The 21,924-nt window shown below is 40.7% G+C and overlaps 1 protein-coding gene and 1 long non-coding RNA gene across 8 annotated transcripts in view; one reads left to right on the top strand and one right to left on the bottom strand.

The window, feature by feature from the left end:
* Positions 1 to 21,924, top strand: part of MAJIN (membrane anchored junction protein) — a 29,711-nt gene that overhangs the window by 3,985 nt on the left and 3,802 nt on the right. For 4 of the 7 annotated variants that reach the window (XM_027579244.1, XM_035722803.1, XM_027579243.2 and 1 more), the window contains exons 2-10: positions 4,427 to 4,544; positions 11,012 to 11,057; positions 13,568 to 13,643; positions 13,815 to 13,940; positions 15,245 to 15,276; positions 15,570 to 15,679; positions 16,894 to 16,957; positions 20,717 to 20,789; positions 21,568 to 21,685. In XM_027579244.1, the coding sequence (XP_027435045.1) occupies positions 4,444 to 4,544; positions 11,012 to 11,057; positions 13,568 to 13,643; positions 13,815 to 13,940; positions 15,245 to 15,276; positions 15,570 to 15,679; positions 16,894 to 16,957; positions 20,717 to 20,789; positions 21,568 to 21,685 (746 nt within the window). In that variant the 5' untranslated portion in view covers positions 4,427 to 4,443. Of the gene's footprint in view, positions 1 to 4,426; positions 4,545 to 11,011; positions 11,058 to 13,567; positions 13,644 to 13,801; positions 13,941 to 15,244; positions 15,277 to 15,569; positions 15,680 to 16,893; positions 16,958 to 20,716; positions 20,790 to 21,567; positions 21,686 to 21,924 lie in introns of all 7 variants that reach the window. The other 3 variants (XM_027579246.2, XM_027579247.2, XM_027579248.2) reach the window with 3 other exon arrangements.
* Positions 15,496 to 20,706, bottom strand: LOC113914220. The gene is made up of 3 exons (XR_003517415.1): positions 20,167 to 20,706; positions 17,159 to 17,220; positions 15,496 to 15,593 (listed from the first exon to the last, which is right to left on the bottom strand). It is a non-coding gene; the product is annotated as an uncharacterized LOC113914220 (long non-coding RNA).

Below are 21,924 nucleotides of genomic sequence, written 5' to 3'. Positions count from 1 at the left end.
TACCTATTCTCTCTACCATTTGCCCTTCAGAAACTACTGATGCTTTTCCCCCCCCTCTTTAAATATTTCATCCCTACATGTACTGCTTCAGGGCAACTCACCCAATGGTGTAACCAAAAAATAAAATGTCTTTCATTGCCTGCAGTTTTACATCTAAATGCTTTTTGGGTTCCTGGGGCTGGGAAGATGTTTAGAGTGCTGCAGTGTGATGTGAATGTAATAGGTTGTCATTAAACAAGCGACAACTACTAGGCAGGATGGTGAGATGAGATACCATTCTATTGCTTTTCCAGAATAAGGAGCACAGTTCTGGACCTATTGACCAAAGGTAGTTTTTCCAGTAGCATTTAGGATGGTTAAGATGTAGGTGGAAGTGGCACTTAGGTGCAAAAGGTAGCGTGAGAGATTAACTTAGACTCCTTTCTGGTCTATTGAGTTGTCCCAGTAGGCCTTTTGGTTTCATTTTGGGGCATCTTCCTACCTCTCTGTTAGAAGGTTTAGTCACTCCTCCCCTCTCAAACAAAACAAAACAAAATCTGATAGTTCCAAGAGCAAATCTATTCCTGAACAAATACCAAGAGCATTTTAAAGATTGTGTCTAAAGAATAGGAAGAAACCTAATGAGAAAGAATGACATCGAGAAGCATGAAAGTATCCTGAGTAGTCTTAGATTAGTCTCTTCTTGTCCAATATCTTAACACATTGTTTTGTTTTTAAAGAATAATCTATGTGTAGAGCATTACAGTAAGCAATTATAGCTGCATTATTTCATCAGCTATCCTAGTCACCCGGCAAGGTGAAGAAACAGAATAGTTCCTTTTGAAAATAGAGCTTGAAGACAAACAAATGTGAATGTGACCCTTTAACACCTCCAAGAAATAATTCTAAGAACATTTAATCAGAAAAGCTAACATTTTGGTTTGATGCCTTTGTGCCCAGATTGAGTTTATCTTGAGTCATCCACAATTATGGGAGTGACCAGGGTTTATAGTGTAATAAAGTGACTGACAGAGTGATGTGTTGTAATGGAAAATGTGTGGGCCAAAGGAATCAGCAGTCTTGGGGAGTGCTAATCCTGGTTCCATACTGAGTTATGTAACCTTGTGAAATTTATTTCCTTCTTTGGTGAAATCAGTTTCTTCTCGTACCCTCTAAAACAAAGGCCACTTCAGGCTATAGGGAACCATGAGTCTGGAAATATTCTCTACTATAGAATCTCTAGTCTGAATACACTTCAGTAGAGCCAGGCAGACCTCTGAGACCAGCCAAGGATTTGTGAAGGCGGAAGGAGAAGCTGGTCGTCTGTCTTCAATCTCAGTTTTAAAACTTGGGTAGTAAATTCACAGTATCAGTGGGATTTCCCTATGTTGTTGCCCACACTCGTTGGTCACAGAGCCTGTCATATTAGATCTGCCCAGTAAATGTATTTTGAATAAATGCTTATGAAAGCTCTTTTATTCTTTAACCTTGTGGAGGATTTTTCCATCAAGTGTTGCCAGATATATTTAGTGACAGTACTTCCTTATCATCTCCTTCCATCTCAATAGTTAATATCATTATCCTCATATAGCATCAGTCCTGCTTTAGATTCTATGCATTGACCTAGATGTTTCTTTATGTGAAACAAATTACGAAAAACCCTTAAAAATCTAACATCATTGCCAATGTGTCATTTAAATCTAATTATTGGGAATTTTCAGAAAAAATCAAGAAAGGTTCTTGATTGGGATGTGTCAAATTTTTGCACTGAGATTAAAGATGGTTTTCCTCTCTTAAATTTGCTTTGCTAGTGAAGCATTAAGAGAGAAACTTCAAATCTATCAAAACAGCTAATGGTTATATAATACTCTACAGTTTATGAAGTGCTGTTTACAATATAATCTTATTTAATCCTTCAGCAATTCCAGGGGTAGATAGGATTCCCATTTGCAGGTGTAGAAACTGAGAAATGATGAGGCTAAGTGACTTGCTCAGGGTCTAATGACTAATAAGAGGCAGAGCTAGGACTCAAGCCTTGATCCTCCAATTCCAAATCTTATGTCTTTCCAACGAATGCATATTGCCTCTAAACTTTTTTTTGTTTTGTTTTAAACCCATCATGTTTTTTGATCACCTAAAAATGGGTTGAGAGTCTGACTCTTCATCTGTTAAGATCCCACAGTGTCATCATGACTGCAGTACTCATGTTGGAAAATAACCTTGTGAAATCTTTGAACCACTACTACTATGTGGTTCTTTTGGATTATGCTGTCTAATCTTTATTTTCAAATGAGGTAATTAGTGTGTGGTGTTTGTTTCTGAACCAGGCAGCCAGCAATTAACAGGCAGGCTCCAGCCAGAGAGGGCTGTTTTTACCTGTTCCAGACAGCCAGCTGTGGTGCAATACACGAAGTTTCCTCCCTGGATTGTCATTTCCAGCAAATGTCCTTCATTTCCTTTGCTCTGATCCCCCCAGCCCTCAATCTGTGGTGAGAGGTGACTGCATTGTAGGAGAACCCCCTGAATAACTAAAAGCTAAATTTTTGTGGCCGCAACCTAAGTCTCACCAGGTGCACTCCTTTCCTACTTAGAAAAGTCACCTTAGCACCAAAAACACAATCAAATCTAGCTGGGTTCCTGCCATGCCTTGGACATGAGAATCAGCGAGCTTTTTTTTTTTTTTTTTTTTTTTCAGGATATGAACAATATTTCCCCTCTGGTAACTTTGCAGTTGGCACCAACTATTTCTTTTCACTTTTGACTGCAGTTCTAGTCTAAATAGTCTCATGGGCTCTGACTCCAGCCTCCTGTCATTCTAATCCAAAGCAGCCGAGATCAGACACTGGGATACCTCTTTACTGGCAGTCCCAGATATGAACTTTGGAAATTGTGGGAAATTCCATGCTTTGGGCACATAGATCTCCTGACTCCACCATACAAGAGTTTTCTTTGCTGAGTAGAAATGGTATTGGGGTAATATGGAGGAAAGAATAATGAAAATAGTCCTTTACATGTACATAATATTTTAGTACTTACAAAATGATTTTATATTATCTTTTTTTGGGGGGGGTACTAAAATCCTCAGAAAGCAGAGTGGAAAAGTAGATAAGAGTATCAAGTCTGGCCTTATATTACCTCACTTTGGAATCCTGATTCCAACCTTCATACAGCTATGGGGAGGTTACTTCATCTCTCAGTGCCTCGGTTTCCTTATCTATCAAATTTAGACTATTGATTTCAGGCTTATTGTGAGGATTAAGTGAGATATGTAAGGCACTTACAATAGGGCATAACAAAAAGCTGTTGTTAGTTGTTGTTATTATTGTATAAGCAAGAAAACCAAGGCCTAGAGAAACCAAGGAGGGACGTTGGAGCTGAGGTTCAAACCTAAATTATTCTCTCTTTGTGCCTGTCTGTCTACCCCATCTTAGCTGCCTCTGAAATCAATACTTTGTGTTGTGTGTAGGTAGCTTTTATCCTCAGGAGCTCTGGACCTCAAATCTCATTATTTATTACTTAAACTTCCACATGAAGAGACAGAAAATGCAGGGTTTATTATCTCTACAAGTAAAAAGAGACACAGAAAAGTCCTGATGACTTAGAAAATCACTAATTACTGTGCTTGATTCTTACTTCTGAGTGTGTACCAAATGCCCTCTTGGAGGAGACGAGACATGCCCCCTTTCCCCAGTTTCCCTCAGAGAGGACCTTAAGTGGGCAGAGATTCTGGAATAGGAAAAGTGAAACTAGTAAGTGCTAGGAGGATAGTAGGCACTCTTGTGGCACAGGGCAATCTCACAAGCAGTGAAGAGGAAGGGTGGTTGAGAGCTAGGAAAGATAAGGCATTCCTCGGCTGCACTGGAAAACATTAGTGTACATCCTTATTTGCTGTGTTAGCTGTGGCTGGAAAGTGTGCTCATCCCTTAACTTCATCTAAAATTAACAGCAGAGGTCTTTCTAATTATGCCACCTATTGGTGCATTTGGATTGTTTAATTATTTGACTTGAGCCCTCTTCACACTGGCATAGGTTCCAGGGAAAGTGGGGACAAGGGAGGAGAAGAGATTCAAGAGATATTTGGGAGATAGATTTAATCGAAACAAAAACCTTGTGAGTCATCAGATGTTGCTATTACTAGTCTCATGGAGAGAAGTGATTTGCCCGAGGTGTAAGGTAAACTACAAACCTTGAACTCACGTCTTTTGATTTCAGGTACAGAGATTATCCCCAATCACCATATCTTCCCCATGCAGGTAGGAGAATGGTCCAAGTGATTAATACAGAAAATTAGTATAAAAACTGAGCCTGGGACAGTGGGGCTGAGTGTTGGACATTTTACTCATGAAGAGTTGCTATATATTGGGCAGGCTGTCTTTCCTATACCATAAAGTTGATAAGGAACCATCTTTAGCTTTTTAATAATTCTCTAATATTTCTGTTTTATTAGGCTATCATTTGGAAGCAATGAGTTTAAAACCCTTCACCTACCCGTTTCCAGAGACGAGGTTTCTTCATGCAGGACCCAATGTGTATAAATTCAAAATTAGATATGGCAACAACATCAGGTAATTTTAAAGCTAGGAGAGTAGCCTTTGCAAATACAGGTTAGTACATTCCAACAGGTCATCCCTTCTCTGCCTTCACTCAGTCCAGGGGACTGGCTGAAGTAGCATCTTGTAGGACTCTCCCAGATATTTTATATTCCACATATTATTATTCAGGTAAGTTTCTAAGTTAGTGATGGCATATCTTTGGAGCAGTGGTTCTCATGATTTTTTATCTCAGGATCTCTTTGCACTCTTAAGATTATCGAGGATCCCAAAGAGGTCTTGATTATGTGGGTTATACCTGTCAATATGTATCATATAAAGATTAAAACAGAAACATTAAAATAACATACTTATTAATTAATTTAAAAATAATGTATCATTAAATGTTAACAGATAATATATTTTATTAAAAGTATATTTCTAGCACCTGGGTGGCTCAGTCACTTAAGCATCTGACTCTTGATTTCGGCTCAGGTCATGGTCTCAGGGTCATGAGATCAAACCCCACATCAGGCACCACACTCAGCAGGAAGTCTGCTGGAGATTCTCTCTTTTCCTCCCTCTCCCTCTCCCCCCCCCCCGCTCTTGCTCTTCCTGTCTCTAAAATAAATAGTAAATCTTAAAAAAAAAACAACAACTGTATTTCTAAAAAATTAGTGAGGAGATTGGCATTGTTCACATACCTGGGATTTACCCCAGGAATTCAAGGATGGTTCAACATACAGACATCAACCAATATAGGGGCACTTGGATGGCTCAGTCAGTTAAGCCTTTGGTTCAGGTCATGATCCCAAGGTCCTGGGTTCAAGTCCTGCATTGAGCTCCCTGCTCAGCGGGGGGGTCTGCTTCTCCCTCTGCCCCTCCCCCCTGCTTGTGCACGCTCTCTCTCTCTCTCTCAAATAAATAAGTACAATCTTTAAAAAAAAAAGAAGTCAACCAATAGAGTACACTGCATTAATAGAATGAAGGGGGAAAAAATCACATAATTATTCCAATTGCTAAAGAAAAAGCATCTGAGGCAGACAGCCTTTCCTCTGCTGTCCTGCCTGTTGCCCCCCTGAGGTGTATTCAATAAACTTTTACCTCCTTTAAGAAAAAAAGAAAAAGCATTTGACCAAATCCAGCAACCTTTCATGATAAAAACACTCAATAAACTAGGAATAGAGGGGAACTTCCTCAATATGATAAGGCCATATATGAAAATGCCACAGCTAACATCATACTCATTTTTAAAAAAAAAGCATTTTCCTTAAGATCAAAAACAGTGGGGCACCTGGGTGGCTCAGTCGTTAAGCGTCTGCCTTCTGCTCGGGTCATGGTCTCAGGGTCTTGGGATCGAGCCTCTCATTGGGCTCCCTGCTCTGTGGGAGGCCTGCTTCTCCCTCTCCCACTCCCCCTGCTTATGTTCCCTCTCTTGCTGTGTCTCTCTCTGTCAAATAAATAAATAAAATTTTAAAAAAGAGACAAGGATGCCTACTTTCATCACTTCTATTCATCATAGTACTGGTTTCTAGCCAGAGCAATTAGGAAAAAGAAATTAAATGCATACAAATTGGAAAGGAAGAAGTGAAACTATATCTGTGGAAGACATGATCTTACATGTAGAAAATCCTAAAGAATCCACACGTACACAGAAAAACTATTAGACCTGATCAATGAATTAAGAAAAGTTTCAGGATACAAAATCAACATACAAAATCGGTTGTATTTGTATGCACTAGCAAAAAACAATCTGAAAACAAAATGAAGAAAACAATTCCATTTACAATAGCATCAATATGAAAAAAATACTTAGCAATAAATTTAACCAGAGATGGAAGACTTATACACTGAAAACTACAAAAGGTTGCTAAAAGAAATCAAAGTCTTAAATTAATAGATGTCTATGTTTGTAGATTGGAGGACATAATATTATTAAGATGACAAAGCAATCTACAGATTCAGTGAAATCCCTATCAAAATCCCAGTGGCATATTTTGCAAAAATGGACAAGCCCATCTTAAAATTTATACGGAATTTCAAGGGACCCTGAATAGCTGAAATAATCTTAAAAAAGAATAAATTGGAAGACTCATACTTCCCAATTTAAAAACTTACTACAAAGCTACAGGTAATCAAAAAGTATGGTATGGCCTTTGGACAACTTTATAGACCATAGGATAGAATTGAGAACCCAGAAATAAACCCTCACATCTATGGTTTCTAAAAAAAATTTTTTTAAAGATTTTATTTATTTGAGAGAGAGAGAGAACAGGAGAGGGGGAGGAGCAGAGGGAGAAGCAGACTCCCCACTGAGCAGGGAGTCTGATGCGGGACTCTATCTTGGGACTCCAGGATCATGACCTGATCCTGGCAGTTGCTTAACCCACTGAGCCACTCAGGCACCCTGGCCAATTGGTTTTTGACTAGAGTGCCAAGACCATTCAGTAGGGGAGGAACAGTCTCTTCTCTTTAATAAATGGTTCTGAGAAGAGTAGATATCCACATGCAGAAGAATGAAGTTAGACCCTTACCTTATACCATATACAAAACTTAACTAAAAATAGATCAAAGATCTAGGGGCACCTAGGTGGCACAGTCGGTTGAGCTACCAACTGTTGGTTTTGACTCAGGTCGTGATCTTGGGGTCATGAGATTGAGACCCATGTTGGGCTCCACACTCAGTGTGGAATCTGCTTAAGACTCTTTCTCCCTCTCTGCCCCTCCCCCGCTAAAAATAAATAAATAAATCTTTTGAAAAATCAATGATCTAAGTTTAAGAGCTAAAACTATAAAACTCTTAGAAGAAAATATAGGGACAAATCTTCATGACTTTGAATTTGGCAGTGGTTTCTTAAATACCATACCAAAGGCATAGGCAACAAAAGAAATTAGATAAATTTGGACTTGACTAAATTTAAAAAAATTTTTTAAATGACTTTATGTATTTATTTGCGAGAGAGAGCATGGGGGGCGGAGCAGAGGGAGAGGCAGACTCCCTGCTGAGCAGGGAGCCCAATCCAGGAATCGATCCCAGGACTCTGGGCTCATGACCTGAGCCGAAGGCAGACACTTAACCGACTAAGCCATCCAGGTGCCCCAACTAAATTTTTTTTAATTGTGCATCAAAGGGCACTATCAACAGAGTTAAAGGGCAACCCACAGATGGGAGAAAAATATTTGTAAATCATATATCTGGTAAGAGTTTAATGTCTAGAATATAGAAAGAAGTACAATTCAACAGCAAAAAAATAAACCAATTTTAAAATGGACAAAAGACGAATAGACATTCTTCAAAGGAGATATACGAATGGCCAATAAGCACATGAAAAGATGTTCAGTATCATTAGTCACTAGGGAAATGCAAATCCAAACCACAATGAGATACCACTTTACACCTACCTGGATAGCTATATAAAAAAACAAAAAACAACAAAAAAGACCACCCAGAAAATTAACAGTTAGCAAGGATGTAGAGAAATTGGAAACCTTGTATAGTGCTTTTGGGAATATAAAGTAGTGCACCTGCCGTGGAAAACAATTTGGCAGTTCCTCAAAAAGTTAAACATAGAATTACCATATGACCCAGCAATTTCATTTGTAGGTGTATGCCCCAAAGAATTGAAAACAGGGATTCAAGCAGGTGGTTGTACAACACTGTTCACAGCTGTATTATTCACAATAGCCAGAAGATGGAAACAACCCAAGTGTCCATCAAATTAGTGAATGGATAAACAAAATGCGCTTATATGTGTGGTATATACATATATACAATGGAATATTATTCAGCCATAAAAAGAAATTGCAAAAGAAGTTCTGATACAGGTACAACATGGATAAACCTTGAAAACATTATGCTAAGTGAAATAATCCACTAACAAAAGGAAAAATATTGTATGATTCCACTTCCATGAAATATTAAATAGGAAAATTTATAGAGATAGAAAGTAGACTGGGGGGTGCCTGGTTGGCTCAGTTGTTAAGCATCTGCCTTCAGCTCCGGTCATGGTCCCAGGGTCCTGGGATCGAGCCCCACATTGGGCTCCCTGCTCAGTGTGAAGCCTGCTTCTCCCACTCCCCCAGCTTGTGTTCCCTCTCTTGCTGTGTCTCTCTCTGTCAAATAAATAAAACCTTAAAAAAAAAAAGTAAGTAGACTAGGGGTCACCAGGGTGGGTGGAGGGCAGAATGGGGAATTATTGCTTAATGAGTACAGTGTTTCTGTTTGGGAAGATAAACTTTGGAAGTAGTGGTGATGGTTGCATACCATGGTTATGAGTGTAATTAATACCACTGAATTGTATACTTAAAAATGTTTAAAATGGCAAATTTTAGGTTGTATATATTTTACCGCAATTTTAAAGTATATTAATTTAAAATAATATATCCATTAAATGTTAACACATTTTTATTAAAAATAACCATATTTTCCAAGATAAAACGTTAATGAGAAGATTGGCATTGTTTTAAATTTTTGCAAATCTCATTAGTGTCTGGTTTACTAGAGGCCTGCTAGATTATATCTGCTTCTGCATTCAATCTGTTGTGAATTTTTTTTTTTTTTTGGTTGAGTTATGTGAAAAAAATCCAGTCTCACATAGATTTGTAGTTGGGAAGGGTAGGAATTTGATAATAGCCTTCACAGATTATTGTGGATATTCTTTGACCCTGCATTAAAAATTAACAAGTGGTAGTTGTTTTGTTTTGTTTTAATGTAGTTTTTTAAAAACATTATTTATTTGAGAGAGAGCAGGTGGAGAGGCAGAGGGAGTGTCTTTTTCTTTTTAAAGATTTTATTTATTTATTTGAGAGAGAAAGAGAGAATGTGTGCCTGTGCGTGAGCAGGAGGAGGGGCAGAAGGAGAGGGAGAGGCAAAGAATCCCAAGCAGACACAGCACAGAGCCGGGTTTGGGGCTCTATCTCACGTCTCATGAGATCATGACCTGAGCCGAAACCAAGAGTTGGACACTTAACTGCCTGAGCCACCCAGGCTTCCCTAATGTGGTAGTTTTTGTTTTGTTTTGTTTTGTTCTTTTTTTTTTTTTTTAAGGCTTTATTTGTCTAGATAGAGAGCAAGAGAGTGGGCAGGCAGGTTTGGGGAGCAGAGGGAGAGGGAGAGAGAGAATCTCAAGCAGACTGTGCACTGAACACAGAGCAGAGAGCCCAGAGGCCTACACGGAGATTGATCCCAAGACCTGAGATCAATCATGACCTGAGCTGAAATCAAGAGTTGGTTGCTAAGCCAACTGAGCCACCCAGGCTCTCCTTTAATGTGGTAGTTTTTTAAAGGTTAGTTGCAATATGGAATCTGAATTGTATCAGTGAACTTTTTGAACTCTGCTACATTGAAAGCTATTGGTCTGTCTTGTTCTGTAAGTGAATCTTTTACCTAGAATGATTTTGTAACATGATGTGTTTCATTGGTCATTTGGAAAATATTGGTTCACTGACTTATATAGATCATCCAAATGTCGACTCATTTCATTATACAATATCATATAATCATATTTGCTAATATCCCTACCAATCTTAGAAAAGTATTTAAATATTTGAAAGTTGTCAACCTCAGTGTGGTGCATAGAAGTTTTCCAAAGTTCAAATTTTTGCTTGAAATCCCAAAATTTATCATTGACACAAACTGTCCGTTGCTTTCCTTGAATTGATAAGCTCATTTTTGAGAAAATGTCACATTCCTAAATCTGAAAACAACTGTAGTTTGTCTGTTAACTGATCACTGAAGTAAAACAACATCCCATGAAAAGACCAGCTAGTTCAGTTTGCAATTTAAACAATTGCACAAGTGCTTTTCCTCAAGACAACCGTCGTATTTCAGTGTGCAGCAGAAGTGCTGTATGAGTACTTTCCATTTTATCACATAACGTATTAAAAAGACGTGTATTTAAGGGTTGAGATTTTATAAAATTATTAATTTTTTCCTGCTTCCTCAAATACATTAAATGAAGCTGGATTTTTTTTTCCTGTGTGGTAGTTAAAATGACCACAATTTAAACTTACAGTTTAGTGCAACTGGCTAGATTTGTGCAAAGGCACCAGCAATTTTGCCCTCCACTGCTTTTGTGCTAACGATTAAAATATTAACACAGCAAAAAAGGGCAAATAACATCTTATTATTACTATAAAAATAGTTTTGCCCTTGGAGATCCCTTGAAAGGGTCTTGAGGACACCTGGTAGTCCACAGACTACACTTGAGTACAACTCGACTAACAAATTATTAACTTTCACAGTGGAAATGTCAGGTCTTGGCAGGTTAATGAAGAAGATATTTTGGTATATCCTTCTACCGATTGTCAGATTACACCACCTAAGTGATAACTTTTTCCCATGAGCCCTGAGTCAACACACACAACTGTTACTTAGTTATGTTTCTGTAGCTCAGTGGAAGTGTCATTTTTACTCTACTGTCTTCTCTTTACTGACCGTAGAGTCTACTGTCTTCAGAGTTTTCCTTCTTGGTGTACTTATGTCTTATCTGTTTACCTTCTAGAGGGGAAGAGATAGAGAATAAGGAAGTCATCGTCCAGGAGCTGGAGGTAGGGAAAGACGCAGACAACTTCTGGGAAAGTTACTCTTTAAACCAAAGATGTGTCCATATCCAGATCTTAATTATTTCCTGTGAACTGAGTCACAGCCTCCACTTGATCACTTGGCTTCTCCCTGCCATGTTTCCTCTGCAAAGAAACTTCACTGTTTTTCCAGGGAAATTAAAGCCTGTATCCTTTCTCAGTTCTTCTAGCTGAAGTGTCAGCACCTTTGAGGCTGAGTTCTATTGTTTCCACCAGAGTTCCCAGCCCTCTTCAGCTCTCTTTTGTGGCAGCCAGCATAGAGAAAGCTTCTGGAAGACTGCCGCCTTCCAGGGCTCTGGGAAGCCTCACCCTCCCAACCACTGCCTGGTACTTGACGTTCAGGAAATTCAACTGTAAATACACAGACAAGACTGCTGTGTCTTCACTTTAATTGGAAACATTTGCAATTTGCTTTATTCCCACTTCATTTTCATTCCTTTTCTACCCAGCGTTAGGTTCTCCCACAGGAAGAAGATTGAGCAAGTGAACAGCTTTGTAAATTGGTGAAAGCATTGTCCAAGGAGTTAGAGCTCTGGATGCTGGCCCTGGATTCCAGCCCTGGCTGAGCTACTGATTAGCTGCGCGCCCCCCAGTAAATCATTCTCTTGGTCTTAATTGCCTTATACATAAAATGAGAGTGCTAAACTAGGTTATTTCTCTTCTACGTTCACAACTCAGTGATTTATGGCTGTTCTAATTTATGAAGACATCTGCTGCCAGATTTCAAAGAATTTGAATACAATGAAATATACAAACAAAACTCTTTCAACCAAAAATTTAAGTCATAGCCTTAAAGGTATCTATCTATAGCTCTTTGGCTAAGTGTTAAAAGATACATTAGAATCTTGCAGGAGCTCATAGACATCATTATAAATAACAATTATTTTAATGTAGGACCATGACAGTTTTCTGCTTATTTTAATTGTGAGCAGAGCAAAGTTTATTTCACTCTGCTTCAATTAATTCTGGCAGAGAACAGCTCAAGGCAGCATAGTAAAGTGGAGAGAGCGTAGACCTTCGAGCCAGTCACATCTGGATATGAGTTAAGTTCTGCCTTCACACTGGGGTTTTGGGGAAGTTACCTATTTTCTCTGAGCCTGTTTTCCTACCTGTCAATGAAGTTAATAAATAATACCTGTTTCCAGGATTGTGGTGAAGATTAGAAATAGATGTGTGCAATGCTTGCCGCATAGTAAGTAGCTCAGTACATCATAACTAGAAAGCATCTGTCTACATTTATAATCCTACCAAATTTTTCAAAGTGCTTCTTACATGTTCTTGCTCTCAGTTTTGAGTCAGATGTTACCATCCTCTTTTATTTATTCAGAAAACGTTTATTGATAGGCAGTGAGCCTAATGGTTAGGAGGGTAAACTCTGGAACCCCACTGCCTGGGTTCATATCTTGGCTCCACCATTACTATCTGTGTAACCCTGAATAAATTATTTCACCTCTCTTTGTCTCAGTTTCCTTGTCTATAAAATGGGGATAAGAGAAGTGCCTATCTCATAAGGTCTCTGTGACTGTTAATATGTATAAAAATAATAACACTTGACATCATGATTATTCAATAAATATTAGCTATTAAAATTATAAGCCAGAGGCTCCTGACTGGCTCAGTTAGTGGAGCGTATGACTCTTGATCTCGGGATCATGAATTCAAGCCCCGTGTTGGGCGTAGAGATTATAAATAAATAAACTTTAAAATTATAAGCCAGATACTATGGTAGTACAGAGAATACAAAGATAAATAAGGCACCATTTCTACCTGTTGTGAGCCCAATACAAGGAAATTGAGGCTTAGAGAGATGAAATGACAAAGCTAAGACTGAAGTTCAGATGTTTCCCCCATAGAAATCCAGTAGTCTTTTTATGATACCAAATTGTTTAGTTGGTGTATACTAATAAGCATAGGTTAATTAGAGACTAATCAATTAAGATTTGAAAAGAGTAGAAGAAAATATTGAACTTAAGCTAAAGTAAAATAACTACGTATCAATAAATACTAGTATTAGTCAGTCAGTCAGTATACACTTACTGAGGTAGACATCATAGAAGGGATGCTAAAATAAATCAGGTATATATTCTAGCTCAAGGAGATTTCTCAGTAAGAAAAAACATATCTGGATGGGATGTAGTAAAGACTCAAGGCTAACTGCTGTGAAGTTTGAGACTAATAGTTAATTTACAACTTGGGAAATCAGGGAAAAGTTTCTGGAGGAGATAGCTTCTGAACTGGACCTTAAAGGATAGGTGGAATTTGGACATAGGCTGGTGGGTGGAAAGGGCATTTCAGGCAGAGGGAACAGACTGTGCAAGAACACAGAAATGGAGAGGCAGAAGGCGTGTTCGGGGAACAGCAAGTAGTTCAGCTTTAATAGAATATAGAGTATGGAAAAAACAGTGACAGGTAGAAATGGAAAGATTGGCTGGGACCAGACGGTATTAAAGTCATTTCAACTTTTTTTTTCTTCTCAGGATTCTATTCGTGTAGTCTTGGGAAACTTGGACAATCTGCAGCCATTTGCTACAGAGCACTTCATTATATTTCCCTGTATCCTTTCATTTCTGGATAGAAACGAGCTGCAGGTCGCATTGTAGATTCCAATGGAAGCAGCAAACCCACGGGGCAAACCAGGGAAAGGAGAGGGTCTTATCCCTAAAATAGTACTCAAGGACTCATACTGACTGACTTCTTTCCTCACTCCTTAGCACCATTTCCCAGATAAAAGCAAATGGGAGAGAGTGTCCCACCTGAAATTCAAACATAGGGAAATTGTCTTGGTCCCTTATCCATTCGTTTTCACTCTATATGTGGAGATGAAATGGTTTCATGAAAACCCGTCACCTGGTAAGTAGAATGATGGAAGTTAGTGGTAGAGAAGAAATAGGGAAGGTTGAATGTCCATGGTTAGCAGTGCAAGCTCAATATGGCAAAATGGTCAGCCAGACTGGGCCCAAACACTGCACGGTGCAGAGGTTAGGAACAAAGTGCTCCAAGCCAGACTGCCTAGTTCAAATCCTGGTGGATTAGCCACTTAATAGTTGTATGACCTTAGATGAATTAGTTAGTCTTTCTGTGCCTCCTTTGTGAAATGGTGAAGAATAATAATAGCACCTATCTCATTGGGTTGTTAAAAGGACTACATATATATAAATACTGGTAGATGGAAAGGAGTACAAAGTCTGACTGACAGTAATCACTCAGTGAAAGCGATCTATTATATAAAAATACTTCCTTCCATTTTAGAGTATGCAGTGCCTTTCACCTTAGGGGTATCCTTAAAGGCATCTCCCAGTTGGTTTTTTTTTTATGACTATTTATTTAGGGGCGCCTGGGTGGTGGCTCAGTCGTTAAGCGTCTGCCTTCGGCTCAGGTCAGGATCCCAGGGTCCTGGGATCGAGCCCCACATCGGGCTCCCTGCTTGGCGGGAAGCCTGCTTCTCCCTCTCCCACTCCCCCCTGCTTGTGTTCCCTCTCTCGCTGTGTCTCTCTCTGTCAAATAAAGTCTTTTTTTTTTTTTTAAGATTTTATTTATTTATTTGACAGAGAGAGACACAGCGAGAGAGGGAACACAAGCAGGGGGGAGTGGGAGAGGGAGAAGCAGGCTTCAAGCTGAACAGGGAGCTCAATATGGGGCTCGATGCGGGGCTCGATCCCAGGACCCTAGGATCATGACCTGAGCCAAAGGCAGACGCTTAACAACTGAGCCACCCAGGCACCCCGGCATCTCCCAGTTTTTAATCTCTGAAGGCCATTTCTATTTTTACACATAGAGGGACAAATAGATACCTGCCAGTTTGAGTTGGAAAAGAGTGCAAAGGCCTTGCCTCAGAGTATCTCCCCAGTTCATTTATCACTGATGTCTGAAGTTCTGCCTTGTTTCTTTTAGTAAGGATCATTCCCTTTTAAGTGGCATATCATTAGAATACAGTATGAATGTAATACTTTTGAGCTTGTAGATGACAATAGTTCTAAAACGGGAGGAGGAGAGTTTGAAGACACTATATTTCTAGCAAAAGTGGTACCAGGCAGAAAGGAGAAGGGCAGACACAGAGGTTTTTGTCTAGGACCAGTTCTGAGAACTAAATGATAGCTAGAAATCCAAGTGAACAGCATCTTGATCCATTATGACATTCAAATTTCCTATTGTAGGGGAGCCAATCAACGACAGTCCTCTTGGATTGGTAAGTTTGCCTTTTCTGTACAAGATGACAGTTGCCTTTATTGCCTTGTGTTGTCCAAAAGGTTCTGCTCTGATCTCTTCCTCTGCCCCTTTGTTGCTGCTCAGATGCAGTCAGAATTGTATACATGAGACCATCTTTTTCCTCATGGCCAGATTTCTGAGACGGTCTCTAACAGAATGTCTATCCTTACTTGAAAAGCTGGTGTTAAAAGTCACTTTTGGTAATTTAAAGATGGGGAGTTCTCTTCACTGTGCCCTCATGAACTGTGAACAGCTCTGGAAAAGGAGTCACAGGAGTTGGGTTCCTCTCTGAAGGTCCTAGCAGAGAGGAAAACAGGAGCCACGATGAGGAAACGAAAACGAGCGGAAGTGCCCAGCTCCCCCAGCAGGCCAGCACTGGACAGGTCAGTGGGGTTGGGAGAGAGTCTAAATCCTGCATCCTGGTTAGGCTTTGCCAGCTACTGCTGCCAGGCACCTTGTCCTTCAGTGAGTCACTTTTTGTCTTGGGTTCATTGGTACTTGCCTATTTCCATGGGTGGACTAAGGGAAGGAGACAAGTTGATATTTGCAATACAATTTGAACACAATTCCTTCCTCAGCAAAGTAGGATTCTTCTGTTCCTCAGACAATGGCTGGAAGGAAATGCGATCAGATCTATACAATTGAATCCAAGTCCTACTCAGTGAGCATTTAGTATGGTCATACTACCAGAAGGCATAAGACTTAAGAAGTCCCAGAATATTATACAAGAATGCAGAGAAACCCTCAAGAGAGTGAGAAAAAAATAAAATATAATTCTTATTTTACCTAGTAAGCAGTAAACTTTTGGAATTCTACCTTAAGAGATGGAGTAGGCTAAAATGGAAATGTCTGCAAGAGGTTATGTATCAATTACTGCGTGAGATGCTACAACATTAGGGGCAATGTTGAACACATCCCTAACATGTCAAAGTTGGTATTGTGGAGGGTACTTATTTTCTTCTTCTGAATCTCTGTCAGGGACAGAGTGAGTCAGTAAGGTAATACAGTCATTCTTTTTTAGCACCCAAAGAGGGCAGCTAGAATAATCCAAGATGTGGTTTGCTCCCCAGCCCAATGTGCTTTCAGCCCATGTTCACAGAGAGCAGCTGCTCCCTTCCTGGGACCATGGGGGGACACAGCAGTGAGGATGGACCGTGAGGGAGCCGAGCCCTTTACCCTCCAAATGCACATGTCAGGGGAGAGTTAGGAAATTTCTTTCCCAGCCAGGTGGAATGTGAAGGTACTTAGGGGTGTGAAGCTTTGCTCGGTTCTATTTGACTGAATTTTCCATGGGGATGAGGCCTCAGATCTTGCCTTCCTCTGGGTTTTGATGCAGACAAGTATTTCAGAATCTGATTACCTGCTGTCAATCGCATTTTTCCTTTCTCAATCCCTAGATCACTAAATGTCTCAAATTGGGATTCTGCTGTGAATTAAAGCAGCACCCAAAGAGAATTTGGCCACACAATTTATTCTGCAGGCCAGGAGTGTTATAAAAATAGCCAACCTGCTGAAATATTCATTTGGGCTACATTTGCTTAAATGTGGTGATGTTGCTGCTGCCGGTAACATTTCCTGGGCTTTTCCCTCACCTCAGGGCCAAGATGGGGATTTCCAGCCAAGGCCCCAGCAAAAAGAAGCCCCTTATGGAAACCAGGAGGGTAAGCACCAAAATGGAGGCTTTCAGGCTTCTGGCTGTTCCTGCTCTGTTACAGGTCGGGATTCCTGTTACCAGCACTTCTTGGTCCTAAGTACAGACTGAGCTGACTGAACTCATTCTCAGGTTTCACCATCCGCAGAGCAGCATCCAACCATTCCACCCTTGCCACAACCTGTCCCCAAAGTGGCCACGTAATACATACATCGATGAATCCTTTTGTTAAAAGGTCTTTTCTTCTCAGCTTAAAAAGCTGCTTCTTGTACTCTGCAGTGAGATAAGAAAACAGATCTGCTGAATTGTGGTGGGATCCGGTAGAGAATTTTTTTCATTTTAGAACCTTTTTGCCATCATCTGCACTGGGGTCTGAGCCTGGGAACATCTAGCTTTTATAGAGGAGCTAGGCATGTATCGCATGGGGTACTGGTAAGAAAAAACTTCATTTAGGGCAGTGATGGGCTGGCCCCGATAGTATTGGATTTCATTTGTGAGGTTCCATTTAGATATTTCTATATTTGCTGCTACTCCATTTGGGTACTAGGAGCTGCTTTTCCATGGTAGTCTCTAAAAGAGCACTCTTTTTCTTTTCTTCCCCTCTTGAAATAGCTGTTATTTGTGCTCTTTTCTTACTTTTCACTTATTGCTCTAAAGTAGCTCTGACCTTCAGTGTTTAAACACTCCCAGTTCACCTCCCTCACCTTCCCAAGTTCCATAGCATGATCAGTATATCTATATAAGCATTTATTCAACAGACTTACTGTGTGTCTACTGTGTGCCAAGTATTAGAGATATCATGCTCTCCTCTAAAAATGCCAATGGTATAAAGCTAGGCAGACAATTATTGATAGATGTGCTACATACAGGAATAAAGGAAGTACAGAGAACAAAGGAACCACAAAGGAGAACCTCACCCAAATTAGGTGGGTGTGAGGGAGGGTTCCCAGGGTAGCTCAAAGAACTAAGGCCAAGAGGAGAGAGTACAGTGCATTTGGTGACTGCAAGCCAGTGTACCTGGAGCTTAGTTAAAGTAGAGTGCTAAGAAATGTTACTGAAGAGGTCAGCACAGGCTGGATCATGAAGGACTTAATGCCACTTTGAAGATCACAGGATTTCCCTAAAACATATATATATATATATATATATATATTTTTTTTTTTTTTAAAGATTTATTTATTTATTTGAGAGAGAGAGAGAGAGAGCACATGAGAGAGGGGAGGGTCAGAGGGAGAAGCAGATTCCCTGCCAAGCAGGGAACCCGATGCGGGACTCGATCCCGGGACTCCAGGATCATGACCTGAGCTGAAGGCAGTCGCTTAACCAACTAAGCCACCCAGGCGCCCTCCCTAAAACAATTTTAAAGTAGAAAAGTAAAGTAATTTTCATATCTAAATTATTATTCTGCCTCCTGTTTGCAAGGTATTGTGTTAGTTGCTGGGGTGCATGTGAACACGTAAAACCTGGTTTCTTTCCAGTAACTTATTGTTTACTGGGGGAAGAGGAAACCCTTAGGGACTCGGGGAAGAGGGAACCCTTAGGGACTCGGACCTCTGCCTCTGTGGGTAGGGGCAGGGCACAGGACCCATTGTGCAAAGCCATCTGGCCCACTGAGTGATTATAGGCAGATGATCGCCCTCTTCTATACTCCCATCCTTTCAAGAAGGAAGAAAAAGAAATGAGAAAGTACAGGAGGAGTACATGAAGATCTGAAGAACAAAGACGCTTTATACAACCAAGATAATTACTATTAAAAGAACATTTCCCTCACTCTCTATCCTTCATACCTTCCTATTCTTAGTTTGACACATCATCTCCCTCAAGAACAGTACCCACAGTTTCTTACTCAACATAATTACCTTTTCAACCTGATACTGGGCTTAGAAAAAAATGAGAAGAAAAAAAAACCCAAAAGGAACATGTTTATTGATTTTGACTCAAAGCCCAATGACGGTCTCCACTGTAGACCCTGTTCCCAGAGAGAGGATTTCTCCTGAATTAGACTGATCACAGTGACTCTCAGTGTAAGTCACTTGAGCTGGAAAAATTGAATTTGCTCCTATGGTCCAATGCTTAATATTTTCTCTCCCCTTTGGGGAACTCAGGGTGTCGGGTCACATCAGTGTGGACTGTCATGTCTGAACATGACACCACTGGGATCTGGTACGGGGAAAGCTTAGAAGAACATGGCACATATCTGAATAAGGTCTCTGTTTCATAAGAGGTGTTTTGGGGAGAATGGGAAGGAAAGGCAGGCCAATTCCCTTTATTACTTCAGGTCCCAGACTAGAGATCCAGACTTTGTAAGGATAAAAAGTGGGGGAGAGCTGATGAATGGTTCAGAAGTAAAACAGATTATCATGTGGGTAGTTTTTTTGTTTTTTTGCCACCTCTGCTTGAACTGTACTTCTAAGCAGATCTGGCCCTGACCATACAGAGAACAACCTTGTGTTGGGTTGTAAGTGCATTATGTCTTGTTGGATGTCCCAGATGGTACTCTCAGTCTTATTTCAGGCTGTGTTTTTCCTTTCTTACGACATTTGCCTAAAAAGACATTTGTCAAGTTCTCAGGAGAGCACAAATGCTAGACTATCTCATGAGGGGAATCTCCCCTGGTTGGGAGATCTTTACCTTTTCCCCAGGGCCTCTGCCCTTCTGTTCCCCACTGCCAACCTAAGGAGATGCTTTCATTAGGGCCAATGCAGCAGAATTTAAGCTCCAAACCATAGTGTCATTAAATTTGTAAGAATCATTTCCTCAAGCTACAAATCAGAGCTGTCCCCCTCTAAGCCAGTGTACCTGGAGACTTAGAAGAGGTAAGAGGTGGTTTCCTTCCTCCCCAGAGTTCCCTTTCACGTTTACAGGAATATTACTTAGGTAGCAGCCTGTGTGTTCTGGAATTTGCAGTTTTGTGGAAAAGTTTCTCTTAAAAATACAGCTTAGGGCACCTGGGTGGCCCAGTCAGTTAAGTGTCTGCCTTCGGCTCAGGTCATGATCTCAGGGTCTGGAGATCAAGCCCTGCATTGGGCTCCCTGCTCAGCGGGGAGTCTGCTTCTCCCTCTGCCTCTCCTCCTGGCTTGGGCTCTCTCTCTTGCTCGCTCACTGTCTCTCTCAAAAAAATAATAAAATCTTAAAAAAGAAAAATACAGCTTATGCCTCGGATGGGGGCTACATCCTAATTTTCCTAGAGGCTTATCATGTCTCTGCCTCCTGACCCACCTTGACAGTCTGTAGTCCCTTGCTGTAGAATTCTTCACCAGCACAATGGCTCAAGGAACTTCTCAGCACTGCTAGGTAGTCAGGCCCTCAGGTTCTTTCCAGGTGAGGGGAGTGGCCAGTTGGCAGGGAATTCCAAAGAAAACATATGAACCATGATTCTGAATATCAGGGTGTCAACTGGAAATGTTGTGGGCTTGGAACCAGGTTATAGGATGTCCCCTTCAAAGTACGAAAGAATATCTATAAAGGAGTAGCCCAGGGAAAAGATTGAGTTTAGTGTGCTGGTTGCTTAGGCCATAGTTATGTTTACACTGCCCCAGCTGTAGCCACGCACATCACATTTACTTGTTAACGTACTGTGCCTTTGTACATCATGTCCCTATCTAAATGCCCTACCCTCTCTGACTATCTCCTCACCCTCATTATGACAAAATCCCACTCGTCCATCAAGTCCCCATTCAAATAGCACTTCCCCTATGAAGTCTTCATTGACTTCACCAAGCTCTATAGGAGTAAAGTTTAAAACTTTTCTTGGTCTTCTTTTCATCAGAACAGAGAAAGAAAAACCCAGCAGGAATGGCAGGAGACCCCAACATTTAATATCACTGATACCCAGGAACAGGGTAGGTTCTGGGAAATTTATTCTCTTTTAGTAATAATCCTGTCCTCTTCAGTTCTCTGATGAGCAGAGCAGCATAGAGTTCTGAGTGTGGGCACACTGGGTGGGTGATGTGTCTTGCTCCCATGGAGATGACTGTTGGCCATCCTCCGGTCTGGGGACCTGCCCTTGAATAATAAAAGCTCCCCCAACCCCCAAGAGAAGTGAAGGGAAACAATGCATGTACTTCCTGTGCTTCTGATGGTGAAAATGATGCTCCCACTATTTGAAAACATTTCCATGTGGGGTGATAAGTTTTACAGAAAAGTTGGGAGGGATGTGTTTCACTTTTTTGTCTTGTTGGAGAATAATCTTTAGGAAGCTGTCTTTCCTCCTCTTCCCTCTGGGATACGTATTAGTATTAATATTGAAGGTGCAGTGGACGCTCGGCAAGGGCTGGGAATGCATGTTAAGGTGTTGTCTAGCAGAAGGATTCGGGAAGGACTGTACTTGTCACAGATGCTAGGATGTAGGCACATGAGTTCTTCAACAAGTCGTCATTCCGTGAGAAGACGACAATCTGTGGTGGATGGCTAGGACTTGAGCAGTGTAAAAATCTCAGGGACCCACCTAAACATACTCCAAGGTCAGAATAACATCTCCTGAGATGAAATTGGGAGGGTCAGAACAAACAAGTCACCTGGCTTCAAACGAGTCTTGGTGTGAGGCTGCCCTTGGTCCACACTGGATGTCACATGAAAGCCCACAGACTAACACTTTTTCCCTGACTGTTTTCCTTGCAGATTCTAAGTGGGAGGACAGCCTAGCCGGGCGGATTATCCCCCCACTGCAGCAAAACAACCCATCTCCACCTAAAGGACCCCCAGAGCTGGGAACCAGTGGCTTCTTTGGGTTTCTAAGGTAGGACAGGTGTCTCTCTTACCATCACACACACGAAGTGTCTAGCTCCAGAGTCTTCCTCATTGAGTCTTTCAGGGAAATTAGAAAAGAAAGCAGATTACCTGCGTAATTTCTGTTTTCCCCAGGATACATGATGGAAATGAGACTCAGCACAAGGGCCCTAACTGGATTTAATAAAGACTGTGTCTTGTTCATTTTTACACAACCCACCCCAAGGTGCCTAGCATTGGACCTCATTC

The sequence above is a fragment of the Zalophus californianus genome, chromosome 11, assembly GCF_009762305.2.
Source record: "Zalophus californianus isolate mZalCal1 chromosome 11, mZalCal1.pri.v2, whole genome shotgun sequence".
Taxonomy (NCBI): Eukaryota; Metazoa; Chordata; class Mammalia; order Carnivora; family Otariidae; genus Zalophus; species Zalophus californianus.
This window is presented reverse-complemented; position numbering and strand designations above follow the sequence as displayed.